This window comes from Juglans microcarpa x Juglans regia, chromosome 5S (assembly GCF_004785595.1).
Source record: "Juglans microcarpa x Juglans regia isolate MS1-56 chromosome 5S, Jm3101_v1.0, whole genome shotgun sequence".
NCBI lineage: Eukaryota > Viridiplantae > Streptophyta > Magnoliopsida > Fagales > Juglandaceae > Juglans > Juglans microcarpa x Juglans regia.
Window position 1 is genome coordinate 13,024,108 of NC_054603.1, and position 14,323 is coordinate 13,038,430.

Below are 14,323 nucleotides of genomic sequence, written 5' to 3' on the forward strand. Positions count from 1 at the left end.
TAACGTTTAGTATTCCGTATAGGTGATAATTGGTATTCATTCGGCACGATTGTGAAAAGATTCAGAAAAATTAAAAAGTCCAGGTTAGCGGGGTTCCTATACTAGATTTGCATAAAATGAAATGAATTAAGGTTGATTTGTAAAAATGTGCATGTTGTTTAAAAAAAAAGTGAAAAACAACTTCAGTATATATTTTGCATTCACTCATGAAATATGTATGAAAGAGAAAGAAAAGCTTTTGTCATGAATAGTGTAAATATGAGTAATATTTAATATGTTTTTGAAATGTACAAAAGAGCGAATATGATATCTGAGAATTTTTGTACATGTCATATGAAAATGATTTGGATCTATTTTTTATCATATAGAAATGATATGAATATGTTCAGCATATGGTTTGATATGATATGCATCTGAAAAACCTTTGGCATGACTTATCTGTTTTATTCAGATTCTGATTCTAATATGATGATACTATTTCATGTAATATGTTGTTACCAACATGATATAATATGATATGAGTACACCCACTTTGGAAGCAATATGATATTGCCTGATTTGGTCATCGGAGATAGCACAACCCTATTATGGGGGTTAAACATGGTATATGATACGATATTGTGGCATGCTTTGATATGATATGATATGATATGATATGAAGAAGATGTTCAGTTATGTTATGTCAAAGTATTTTTGAATATGAATAATTGGTTTTTGAATATGAACAGTTTAACAAGTTGCTTTGATTTTTCTGATAACATATTTTGAGATGTACATATAAAAATGAAATTTTTTGTTTCTACATACCGAACTTTCTGAAAATGCTCATGTTTATATACTAGCATATATCATTGCTTACTGAATTGTTGATAACTCACCCCCTTATCTCTACAATATTTTCAGATGTTTTTGCGGCACCCCGACTCCCATGTACAAGAACACGAGAATCGAAAAACTCGTATGGTGACAATACGGTCACGCATACCAACGATAAGTATCAAGTGTGTACATGCATAAAGTGTACAACAAAAACACAACGGATAATTTAAGTAAGTCAACTAAGTACCAGAATTGTTAACACAATTTAAAACATCAGTAAAAGTGGTTTAAAAGAGTTATATAGTCATCCAAAATAAATATAATACAAGTCCAATACATGAACGAGTGATCCCAGATCACTCCTCTGGCGGAGCCGAATCCTCAGGCTCGCCCTTAGCATCATCTGCATCGAAATCTGCATTACCATAAATGGTACTGCAGGTAAGTATAATCCAAACAACCACGAGATAAAAAATGCATTAATGCCACCAACAATAATGCATGCATATGATGAAATATACATTATGCCCAAAACATCATTTTCCCTGAAAATGAATATTTTCCAACACACGCCGAAATCCCATTTTGGCCCAAAAATAACCGTAAAACATTTTCCCAAAAAATGATTCACACAAAATCCATATCCAACACACGCTATTTTCCCAGAAAATGGATCATTAATCCATTATTACCATATGCACCATGACCTCCCCTAGGGACCATCCGCACGTCCTGATTTCGTAGCGATGCCCAGTTCTACACCCAGCGCGTTCGTGGCCAAGCATCCTCTAGCCCCCGCCAGCAGAGGGGCCACAGAATCGGCACGAGACCATCTCGTCCGATCCCATTGTCGCCCAACGACAATCTAGGGGACGTCACTCAGTATATTCCGTTCCCGAATAACCAGAGGAGCTCCATTGAGATAATGCCCCATCTCGGCTTGGGATCATGATACACACGCACCCATAAATCATTTCACATGAAAACCCAGTTTTCAATAAACACATGAACATGAATGCAATTACACGAAAACCCAGTTTCCTTTACAAACATGATCATGCATGCAAGTATGCCATGTACATGAAACATCTCAATAACCAACATCCAACAACACTCAACACAACCCAAACACACAAACAACTTCATCCACCAATCCATTCGACCCCCTTACTCCTTGGATTCAGTCCGGCAAAATCAACCAAATCACAGTGAAATGGAGCTACTGCAAAAATACATTTAAATCACGAAAGTTATTTGGAAAAATACTTACAGTGCTATTTTATAATTTTCGAAGGATCACGGAGCTGCAAGAAGTGGCAACGCAGCAACAAAACAGTGGCAAATGCACTGTGGCCGTGGGTCTCAAAAACTCACTTTTGAATGAGGACAAACCAAGACCCGAGATTGATAGGATAGGGCTTAGGGATGTCGGTGAAGCTAGTAGTGGTGGTGGTTGATCATGGGTGGCGGCGTAGGCGGTGGGCTAGGGAGGAGAAAGAAAACGCACGGGGTGAGGGGGAGAGCAACGCAGTGCGCGGGAGAGGAGAGAGAGAGAGAAGAAAAGAAATGGGAAAAAAGAAAAAGAGAAGAAAGAAAAAGGGAAAAGAAAAAATGAAGGGAAAGAAATGAGGTCCAATCCTCACATCTTGGGTCACAAAAATGATCCAATAGAAACGATTTCAAAACAGCAAGTAAAATAAAATAATTTAAACGTAGTGATTAAATGAAAATAAAATAATTAAACCCAATAATAAACTAATTTAAAATGAAAAGCAATTTAAATGCATAACCATAATTAATACTAAGAAAGCACATCAAAATAATTTTCATAAAATAAAATCATAAAAATAAATCAACTAAATATCCAACAACTTTCAAACAAGAGAATAAATAAAAATAATCCTTTAATAAATATATACTAAAATACGAGGTGTTACAGTTTTGGAAGTTTCAGCTGGAAAACAAGAATAGAAAGCATGGATAAGACTGTGTGAGCATAGCAGATTAAGTACAAAGAGGGTATTTTTGATTATTGGAGAGTTTATTTAGTAGTTTTGTTTTGCTTTGTCGATTTGATATTCTATAAAGTTGACGTTTATTTTGAGATTTGGTGGTGTCTTTCTTTAGTTATTGAGGTAGTCGGTTTAAAACAATGAGATATATATGTAATTGAGAAATTGGAGTTATATCTGTATTGTGATATATAATTTTAAGTGCAATGTAGTAACTCTTCGACCCCTCCGGGACTAGGGAGTTAAAAGTCCCACACCTACACACTGTTGATCATGGAACATTGCCCAATCTACATTCAGTTTCATAGCATCATGTGGTGGAGGTTCCCACAAACAACACTTCTTAATATTTCTCAATGGTTTCTTTTTTATGCTTGTGAAAGCTTTCTGCATAGAGAGAGAGCATGGTTGATCACATAGTCAGTATGCAAAAGCTTGTTTTCAAATATCACTTGATTTCTTCTAAACCAAAAACCCCATGCAATTAGAAAAAACACTTCTAGATTCTCCATATTGCCTTTTTCACATATATGTCTAGCAATATCTACAAAGTCGAGTTCATTAGCAATATTACTCAAATCAGATAAATTTATGATCCAACTTTCCTTTAGGCTTGGACAGTAAATTAAGGCATGTGTTGTGCCTTCTATTGCATTGGAACAAAATTTACAATTCTTTTCATCGAGTACCTTCCTCTTCTTTAGATTAGATTTTGTAGGTAGCCTATTCATGCATGCACTCCAGGTATATACCTTCACTTTGTGTGGAATATTCATCTTCCAAATTGCCTTCCATATTCGATGTTGTTTACTCACATTTGAACACTCCCCTTCCACTCTATGCCTTTCCCTTTCTCAAAATAATCTATAAGCACTTCCATCCTTCTCATATGCCTGAACCTATGCATCTTCATGTTTTCCTGAATTAAGAACTATCTTCATAACTTCAGTAGCTACTACTAGTGGGAGGAGAGTTCTAACTTTGGAAACATCCCACCATCTTGTTTGGTTTTCAATCAGTTCTTCCACCTTAGCCACCTTATTCTCAATCTTATCCTCATTTGTGGAATGCTTCAACTGTCTGAAACCAGGAATCCAAATATCATTCCAGATTTAAATTACTTTTCCATTCCTCACCCTCCATCTACACCCTTGAGCCAACTTCTCCTTAACTTCCCATATACCTTTCTAGACATAGGATGGATTGATTCCCATTTTGGGTTCTAGAAACTTCCCCTTAGGAAAATATCTTTCTTTGAATATTCTGTGTAGCAAAGAGTCTTCATCTTGCATTAATCGCCATCCCTGCTTAGCAAGTAAAGCTTCATTCAAAATTCTGAGATCCTTAAAACCCATCCCTCTAGCTTGTTTCGGAATGCACATTTTCTTTCAGCTCACCCAATGGATCTTCTTTTCCTCTATTCTTTGTCCCCACCAAAACTTGGCCAGATGATGTGAAATGTTAGATGCAATTAAAGAGAATTTTATATAAGGAATATGTAAATATGAAGTAATTGTGAATGAGTAATGACGGATACAGTCATAGAGTGTACAAGCATCATGCACTTTCTTTGAAACAAAGTAAACTTCACTATTAAAAAATAATGTTTTTGTATAAGTCTCATATTTATCTACTTTTTTAAAGGGAGTGCGCGACACTAGTATATTTCATGATTGTATCTAGCATTTTTCATTGTGAATTAGTTGTAGGAAAACACTACTTTGCCTCCTACTTTGATCGCTCCAAGTGACTGCTTGTTTTTTTTTTTTTTTACTTAGTGATTTTAAATGTATGATATATTTTTTTTTATTTTTTAAAAATATTTAAGTATATTATAAAAATGTGAATTGAAAAAAAAATACACTATCGGTCAAATGAGCGGGCTAGAGTAGCCCGACTCTTAGGGCTCGTTTGTTTTCGTAGATGAGATGAGATGAGTTGAGATTAAAGTTAAAAAGTTAAATAAAATATTGTTAAAATATATTTTTTTAATATTATTTTTATTTTGGAATTTGAAAAAGTTGAATTATTTATTTTATTTTGTATTGGAAGTTGGAAAAGTTCTAATAATTAAATGAGATATTTTATGAAAACAAACTAGTGTTGCATGATTACTATCCTTGTTGCCAAATAGACCCTTTCTTCCATGACATACCTCGCGATCGAAACCGATCTTCCGTAGCACTAAACGGACCACAAAGAAGCCTTTTCGGGCCATCATTACTGCAATAATCTCGTGCACATTGCTTATACTGCTTCCCCGAAAAGCACTATTGCACTTCGACTTCAACCCACAAGTAACAAATTTGCATGTAACACACCCCTGTGATTTGTATGAATTAGTAGAGTATCGTAAATGAAATATCTCACTTGAAGAGTGAAAAAACCTCCAGTAGTAGAAGGAAGAAGAAGGTAAAAGGAAAAAGATTATGATACTTTCTGAATGAAAAATATTGTCTTCTACACTACAGTTATTTGAGGGAATTCTTCCTCTCTAATGGGCCTCGTAGGCCAATTATTAAAGGCAGATTTATTTTCATAGATGAGATGAGATGATATGAGTTGAAATTAAAATTAAAAAATTGAATAAAATATTATTAGAATATATTTTTTAATATTATTTTTGTTTTGGGATTTGAAAAAGTTGAATTGTTTATTTTATTTTATATTAAAAATTAAAAAAATTATAATGATGAAATGAGATGATATATTTTCTGAAAACAAAGTAGGCCTCAGTTAATAACATAAGAAGCATAAGGAGAAAAAAAAAAAAAAAAAAAAAAGCCTATTACGTGTCTCGTTTAAGTGGGCCTAAACCCATTGAAGTAATCCAACCACGCAGACTAATTCCAACGTCGCAGCCTGGTGTGAAAGCCCAAGCCCGTAGCTAGCCCACGTCTTCCTTCTAGTCATTCTCCCACCCGCGACTTCATTTCCGTTCCTCAACTCCTCAGATCTCAGTTCCAGTCCCTGCAGTTCGTGACATTGCACAGCTCCCTCACGTGGCACACCATCTTCGCACCTTTCGGACTGGACCTTCTCTCTATCTCGCTCTCTCTCTAATGGATTCAAAAGGAAATTGAGATCCATTAGAAATTCATGTAAGTTTCGGTTCAAGCTTCCACGAGGACCACGCCACCACGCCACCGACCATGGACAAGTCGAGCGCGCTGGAATACATCAACCAGATGTTCCCTACAGGTTTACTATTTCTCCTGCTATTTTATGTTAATTTTGTTCCCCAAATTATGTAATCCATAATTTTATTCTTATGTGGTGCTTATTATGATGTTGGCGTTATGTGGTGAGTATCCAGAGGCATCTTTATCTGGTGTTGAGCCACTCATGCAAAAGATACACAGTGAGATTCGTCGCGTGGATGCTGGAATATTGGCAGCTGTTCGCCAACAGGTCATGATTTTTGGCCACTTGTATTTTGATGTCTTCATCTCAATTCTCAATGTTGTATAGACTGTGTTACGGCCTTGTGTGGGCTTTTCCATTTGTAACACCGTGGGCTGAGGCTTTGGATGTCACTAGTTTTCTATAAAATCCAGAACTTATTAAAAATTAAGATAAATTGCAGGGTATTTGCAAAATCATTCATTTTATGTTAGCACAATTAGTAGGACAATGAACATGCTTGGGCTTTCAAAAGATATGGTTCATACCATCCTCTTTAGTTTTTTGATGCTTCAGCTTCTGTGATTTCAGAGTAATTCAGGAACCAAAGCCAAGGAGGATCTTGCTGCTGCTACGGGTGCTGTGGAGGTCTGTCTGATTCTAAGCATCTATTCATATTATCGTCAAAACCAGTCACTTGGATTCAGTTTGTCCATCCTAAGCATTTTGCGTTACTCTTATGATTAAGCCTCTTAATGCTGTATTTGGCATTTCTAGTCTTTATTTGGAGTTATCATTTTTGGACATTTTTTTTCTGTTAATGCAGGAACTTATGTATAAGATCCGGGAAATAAAAAGCAAAGCTGAGCAAAGTGAAATGATGGTTCAGGAAATATGTCGTGACATTAAAAAGTTGGACTTTGCGAAGAAGCATGTAACGACTACAATTACAGCTCTTCATCGTCTTACAATGCTAGGTTTGTTTGTGTTACCCTACTATATTTATTGTTAGGCATGAAAGTCAATAGGCAGTCACTTAAAGTTTGATTTGGAACTAATTTTGTCCTGGATGCTTGTTTATGATCTTAAACGCTTAAATAACATATCTTCTCCCTCACTTGACAACAATCTTATGCCACTACTTGGTCTTCAATTCAAAACTGAGATATAGTTTGAAGGTGGCTCTCTTTTCAAGCATTGCCATTCCTGCTGTGCTCCACAGCAGAGCAGGAATGACCGGTTACCTGACTAAGACATTTTACTGCCATACTAAGCAGTCAATTTGTTAAGTCTTTTGAACTCATTGAGAATCCTAGCTTTTAATATATGTGATGGGAGCTTTGTTTTGTATATGAGTATCGGTTATTTGATCTCTTCTTATTTCTTATTATGTTTGAACCAATGTCACTTGTTATATCTTTTTTTCCCTTTTCCTCTGTTGATCCAAATGGTTTATTTATTTGAGCTTTTAGTCTGATGAACCTGTAGACTTACCACTTTGACCTCTAGTTTGGTTTTAACTACTGTATTTGAAAGATTCAAGTTTGGTTAAAATTATAGGTTTCATACTGCATGGTATTTATGAATTAGAAAGTGATATGATTTATGATACCACATGAAAAGCAGTTAAAATGAGAGTCTAGAGTAACATTCTCATTCTCAAGGGTTAGGAATACTACTAACATTTAAAAGATTTTCGTACAAACCAGGTATAAAAGATTCTATAAAAAAAAAATTGAAACTGTCTTAAATAAATAGTCATAATAGCACTTACAAAAAACTTTTCCAAGTCTTGTGCTTATTAACAAAATCTCCCACTAATAACGAAAATCATAAACTTAAAATCTCTTAAAAGGCCATAAAGTTGTAAGATCATCATCCCCACAAGCTATGCCTGCTTGTGCAACTTTGTTGTCATAGTCTTGTGCTTATTCACAAAAATGTCCCACTAATAACGAAAAGCATACACTTAAAAAATCTCTCAATAAGTAATTATAAAAAAAAATCTCTTAATAAGCCATAAAGTTCTAAGATTATCATCCCCACAAGCTACACCTGTTTGTGCAACTTCGTTGTCATAACTTTCTTCATTTGGGACGGTTAAAACATTGAGTCGAATACTCTGTAAGTAACCACATGAAACAATTCGCAGCATAATAACATAGTGTTCCCTTTTTTATCTAAATTTGCTCAATAAAACTTTTTTATACATACATACATGCATTCATATGCACTTAGTTCCACTTTCCCAAGGCTAGTACCCACTGTTGATTCCAGGTTTAGCGATCCTTGTGATCTTGCTTCCACCCATGGCCATAGGTTGGGAATCTGTACAGATGGCATTAATAGGTGCACTACCAGTATGCCTATCCAAGCATTGCAGTGTCCTTATTTTATGGTACCAATCATATTTATGATATATAGGCCATTACCTATCTTACATATCATACATTCATTCATGAACTTGCTTCCTTGTCTTATCATACCTTATCATGTTCTTGTCATGCCTTATCATGTTCTTATCCTTGTTTCGTTCATGACATTGCATAAATAGACATAATATCACATGCGGAAGCAGTCTTACTGTTCTTTTTATACATAGTTCTCATAAATTAATTACATGGGTGCATGGAACATGGGCTACCAAAGAATAAGCCATACATCAAAGCATGCACTTATTACAGAAAAAGATGATCACTTTGTTTGGCAAAAGAGAGTTATGATAGCAAAAGGAGTATGTGGGAGCAGTCAACTTCTACTTTAACTAAGAAATCATGCTTGTATAGTGTTTCATGGATGCGAACATGCTGCTGTCAAAGTCATAACAGTGGGTGTCTGACATATTCTTGAATTGTTTTTAACACGCGTGGAGCTCATGAGTGCTTAACTTGACTTTTAGCATGTCTATCGTGAGAAAAATATGATTTGCTGGCTTTTTAGGGCTGAAAAAGAGGAATCGCGACGCTTAGGTCAGTTTTGGGCTTGCTGACAGCAACCCCTTGACGTGGTTTGATGAAAACGTGGCATGTTTACAAGGCTCTTTGGTGAGAGCTCAGTTATGGCTCCTGTAAATGCTATCAGGAAACTTTAGACAGGTATATGATGCGATGTAAACATGTGTAATGGCATAAAATTCATGGTTTTCAAAGAGGATTTTAAAGTCTCTTGAAGAGTGTTCTAACCTAAGTCTGTTGGCTACCTTGTGGAAATATGTAGAAATTATAATTTTATTCTTATTATAAAGACATAAACAGTTGGCTGCTTATGACTAAAAGGGGTGCAGGAGGTTGAAGGCTTATCAAGAGTGGCAGCAATGGTAGAATTTATGCTGGCTGGAGTTGTATTTGGCTCAAGACTTGGAAAGGGGAAAGCCTGGTTTTTCGTTAGCTTGAACTGGTGGCACCAATCATATATTTTAGGGCTGAACTTCTGGAACAATTTCTAGGCTCTAAGAAGAATGGGGCAGCGACCTAGTGGTGTGGTAGGGTTTGGATTCTTAGGTCTTGTCTAGGGTTTAGGACTATTAGATTACAAGTTGCTTGTGTTTGATTAGAACTTGCAGCAGCTAAGAGATAATTCCTTGAGATAAGGGGGTGGCAGCTTGGGGTTCTAGGACTGTTAGGACTCCAACCAGTGGCTGCAGTTGTGTCTCTGTGCAGTAGATGCCTTTTATGGTTTGTTTTAAACAGCTGGTGCGTGTTTTACTGTGTGTAGGTTCTTGTGGAAAATTAATAAGGAGTGGTAGATCTGTGTGGTTTAGATATTCTTGGCATTTCTTTGATTCCTTACAGAATTAGGATTCCTTGTTTGGTTAGGAGTCTCAGTAGCTGCCATGCAGTCTCCCAGTAGGAGTTGGAGTCCTATTAGAGGATCTTATTGGTAGGTCAGCAGAGGTTTCTACATTTCTTAGACTTCTAATTGGACTAGGATTCTAGTAGTATGGGTGTCTTGGCCAGATGTAACTCCTAGGGTTCTTGGGCTTAAAAGCAGGCTTTCGCAACATCTCAAGTCCAATACCTATGCTGGCAGCCGATATACAATATTGTGCCAACAGTTAACCCATAACACTCAATCACTCATGCAAGAATTATGGGCCGGTGGGCCTGAACTCCAAGATCCAGCCGTAACCCTAAGATATAGGGCTCGAGTGTGGCACTAGATGACAGTCTAGCGACCATGCATTATATTATTTTATATACTGCCTGATTGCCCTGCCAAGTTTCTGATACCCACTGACAAAGTTTTATTTTCTTCTACTACCTTGCATATCTACCATGTTGGGTGTATTCTCCACATAGTACACATGCGCACACACATAGGTATGTAGGTATACATTTGTAATTGCATTAAAACATGCCTGTAACATTTTAATGTATGCGCAATTAACTTTGCTGGTTGTCTCTGATTTGGGGTACTTAAGATACATACCTTTTATGTGTGTATATATATATGTATTCTTGATTCTTTTCCCATGATATGGCAGTCTCTGCTGTTGAGCAGCTTCAAATTATGGCTTCAAAACGACAATATAAGGAGGCAGCTGCACAGCTGGAGGTACCTCATCTGTTAATGGATCATATGTAGTCATTTAGTAATTTTTTATGTGGGTTAAGGGCTTTTTGCTTTTATAGTTCTATTTTTTCCCCTGGCGTACCCTAGCTTGGTAATTCTACCATTTAGTGGCAGATATATTTTGCCACATTTGAATGCTAACACTTTAGGCTGAAAGGTATATCCTCTGCCCGTTCCATTAAAAAGGAGAGGCACATTGTGTCTTGAAACGACTTCACTCCAGTCCCAAGCTCTACGTTTAGCATCTCCTTCCTTGCCATTATTGAATCAAGTTTTTATGTTTGTTACAATCTGTAACTGACTCTATGATGCAAGGCAGATGGCTCTTTTTCTGATCTTACAATGGATATATGCATTTCATCATTGTACTAGAAATAATTGATTTGTTTTAACACTGGTTTAAGTTTGTATTTGTTATAATGCAAATTCTAGTTATAGATTCTTTCCTTAACACTCCTCAAGTTGGCCATTTATGTGTGTGTCATATACGCCTAGCTTGGAACACATAAAATGTAGCTAATTACAATTTAGAGGCTTTGCATTTGTATATGCTTGATGGTAACTAATTTTAGAACCAAGAGTTTCATTCGATGGTTTGCGAAGTTTAACATGAGTTTCTGTTTCCGAGTGTGATCAAGGAGAGACTAACGAGAAGCATGGGGGTTTCAAAACAGTTACTAGTCGATGCTAAAGTTTTTACATTAATGGTGGAGGCCAACTCCATTCGTATAACTGAGAGGAGTTGGAAGGTCACGAAGGAGATGATTCTTGGGATGTACATGTTGAACTGGTTCACTAAAATGCTGGAGCATTGTTCGACAGGCGTTGACAGGGAATTCTATGCTACTTCAAGGGATGGTGGTAGAAGATTCATTGCGCAAAGATGCACTAATCCCATGGGCGATTCAGTGGTGGCAGGCGAAATTTATCTTCATACCTAAAAAAATGGAGGGCAAGGGATGGAAGAAAGTGGTCGTTGCTTTGAGAGAATTCGAGACAATTTGGAGGTTGGAGGTAACGTGGGTCATTACCAAGGGAGGTTGGGTTTTGGCTGAAAGGAGGAAGTTACTGGAGGAATGAGGTCGACGGTTGAGGTAAGCCAAGGGAATAAACATTCATATTAGGAAGTGCAACAATAGTTGACAGTCTCTTTGTTATCCCGACCTTAGAAAAAGGGAGAAGGAAAAGCGGAATTGGTGGGTATGGGAGGAGCTGCCATTGGTCATAGCAACGGTCATGGTCTTGGGAAAGCTCGATGTACGGCAGGTCGGGATAACAAAGAGACTGCCATTGGTCATAGCAACGGTCACGGTCTTGGGAAAGCTCGATGTACGGCAGGTCCCTTAGTTGCTCAGACGAAAGTGGGTAGTGACAGGCTCGATGTGGGCTTGGTAGAGGGTGGCATGTATTGTACTCTACGGGATATGAGGAAGCAGGTGATGGATTTATAGGAGAAACCGAAAGTATAATACAAAGTGTGGAGAAGGAAATGGGAATGGGCTTGCGCTTTGATGAAAGGTGTGGCCCAGGTATACTTCTTAACCCATTGAATGGGCAACATCGTATGAAGCAAAGTGTTAACGTCCCTTATCAGATGGGCTGCTTTCATGGGCCTTAAGACTTGTGTGGCGGGCCATAGGAGAATGTGAGAGTATAGCAAGCCCTTCTACCGTTGGGAGTTGAGCAATCATGCCAGAAACTATTCTGATGGACTTGCAACAGGCCAACAATCCATTGCTGGTGGCCCAAATGGAGCAGATAGTAGAGGAGAAGTTGACAGAGAAGCTCGTAATGGAGATTGGAATGGGCCAATCTGAAAACTCACCATCGGGCGTTGGATTGTTGGCCTATAATGGATAGAAGAAGTCGATGGACTGCAGGGAACCTTTTCCATTGGAGTTACAGGCGGCGTCATTGCCGGAGGAAGAGCTGCAGCAAATTGAAGGCGTCCGAGAGCTTAGTGTTGAGCTAGGGGTGATTTCTCGACCCTATATTGTGAAGGTGACAAGGTGGGTGCCTTGCTCATGATGGTAGCTTCTAATGAAGCTCAAGATTGGGAGTGTAGATCTCTATTCTCTAAAGGTGAGATAGGGGAGATGCTGAAATTGCAGCAGGCACCAAGGGAAGGTAGTGAGATGGCAGATGAATCCATTCCCTTAAACTCTTTGCCGCCATGTCAGCCTAGTCTAGCTTCCTCTGATTGGATGTAACCCTAGGTGAAGGAAATCCAAAAATGCGTGGGGATTGAGTGTGAAGGGTTTGAGGAACCTTTTATGGCATTGCTCACTGCCATTAAAGCAGGACATGCTCAAATTAAGAAGTTAGGATCCAAAAAACAGATGGAGCCAAAGAGATTGACTTGGTCTATTAATTATAAGGGTAGCTCAAGTAGAGGAAAATCCAAATGTAGGGCACCTGCACTTTCTTTGTGAAGCCTAAGATTGTATCTTGGAATGTTCAAGGGCTTAATGAGGCCAATAAGCTTCTTTGGATAAAACATTTGCTTCGTGAGTAGAAGGCGGACATTATATGCTTGTAGGAACTAAGATGGAAATTATTTCAAGAAGTATCGTTCAAAGCTTGTGGAGCTGTCTATATGTTGACTGGGTTTATCTTACGTCTGTCGGGGCATCAAGTGGAGTACTAGTTATGTTGGATAGAAAGGTAGTAGATAAAATGGAGTACATTGGGGAGACAATGGCATGCTCCTTTAAGAATGTGGAAGATAATGTTATGTGGGCTTTCGTTGGAATTTATGGGCTGAATTTAGATAGCAGAAGTCTTTTATGGGAGGAGATTGTTGGGTTGCATAGTTGGTGGGACATGCCTTGGTGCATAGGTGGCAATTTTAAAGTTATAAGATTCCCAAGTGAAAGATTCGGAGAATGTAGGCTGTGGCCTGCAATGACGGAAGAAGTGTATATTTGATTTGGGTTTGGTGGATATTCCTCTTATTGGTGGAGTGTACACATGATCAAACAATTGAATGTGGTCTAGATTGGACAAATTTTGTCTCGAAGTGGGAAATTCATTATCCAGAGTTATGTCTGAAAAGGCTACCTCACCTCTATTCTGATTATTTTCCTGTCTTGCTGGATTGTGGAGGTATTCGAGGAGGGCATAGTTAGGGCAGGTTTGGGGGATGAGATGAGAATTTTGTGTTTTGTTTTAGTGTTTAAAATATTATGTTTTAATATTATTATTGTTTTGGGATTTGAAAAAGGTATATTGGGATTTGAAAAAGTTAAATTATTTATTATATTTTGTATAGGGATTTGAAAAATGTGTAATGATGAGATGATAATTTTGTGTTTTTTCTTGTGCCCCAAACCTGCCCTTACTTTAAATTCAAGAATATTTGGTTAAAAACAGAGAGTTTTGTGGGAAGGGCTACGCAAGGTGGTCCTCCTATCAGATCCATGGCACCTAAGTTTCATTTTTGTAGGTAAATTGAAAGTTTTAAAAAAAATATTTAAAAGATATGGAATGCCCAATTTTTTGAGATATAGGCAACCGGAAGGAGTCCCTATTGAAGGAGCTACATGGTATTGAGGGAAGAGGGTTGGACACTTTCTATCAAGGAACTATCTCAGAAGACAAAGTTAGTTCTGGAACTTGAGAGGGTTACCTTATTAGAGGAGATTTCATGGCGGCAAAAATCTCTGGCACTGTGGTTGAAAAAAGGAGATTGAAGTACGAAGTTTTTCCATAATGTGGCTAACTCCCATAGGTGTACTAATACCATTGAGATATTGAACATAGATAGAGCTGTTTGCATGGAGTTTCTTGAGAATAAT

At 37.6% G+C, this 14,323-nt stretch overlaps 1 protein-coding gene and 1 long non-coding RNA gene across 2 annotated transcripts in view; both read left to right on the forward strand.

Annotated features, from left to right (window-relative positions):
• Positions 1 to 859: 859 nt before the first annotated feature.
• Positions 860 to 2,920, forward strand: LOC121267503. Its single transcript, XR_005941026.1, has 2 exons — positions 860 to 905; positions 2,759 to 2,920. It is a non-coding gene; the product is annotated as an uncharacterized LOC121267503 (long non-coding RNA).
• A 2,832-nt stretch (positions 2,921 to 5,752) lies between these two features.
• The window catches only part of LOC121267498 (vacuolar protein sorting-associated protein 53 A), a 30,291-nt gene continuing 21,720 nt past the window's right edge, over positions 5,753 to 14,323 (forward strand). The window contains exons 1-5 of the mRNA XM_041171386.1: positions 5,753 to 6,032; positions 6,148 to 6,242; positions 6,546 to 6,602; positions 6,781 to 6,931; positions 10,438 to 10,508. Of these exons, the coding sequence (XP_041027320.1) occupies positions 5,984 to 6,032; positions 6,148 to 6,242; positions 6,546 to 6,602; positions 6,781 to 6,931; positions 10,438 to 10,508 (423 nt within the window). The 5' untranslated portion in view covers positions 5,753 to 5,983. The remainder of the gene's footprint in view (positions 6,033 to 6,147; positions 6,243 to 6,545; positions 6,603 to 6,780; positions 6,932 to 10,437; positions 10,509 to 14,323) is intronic.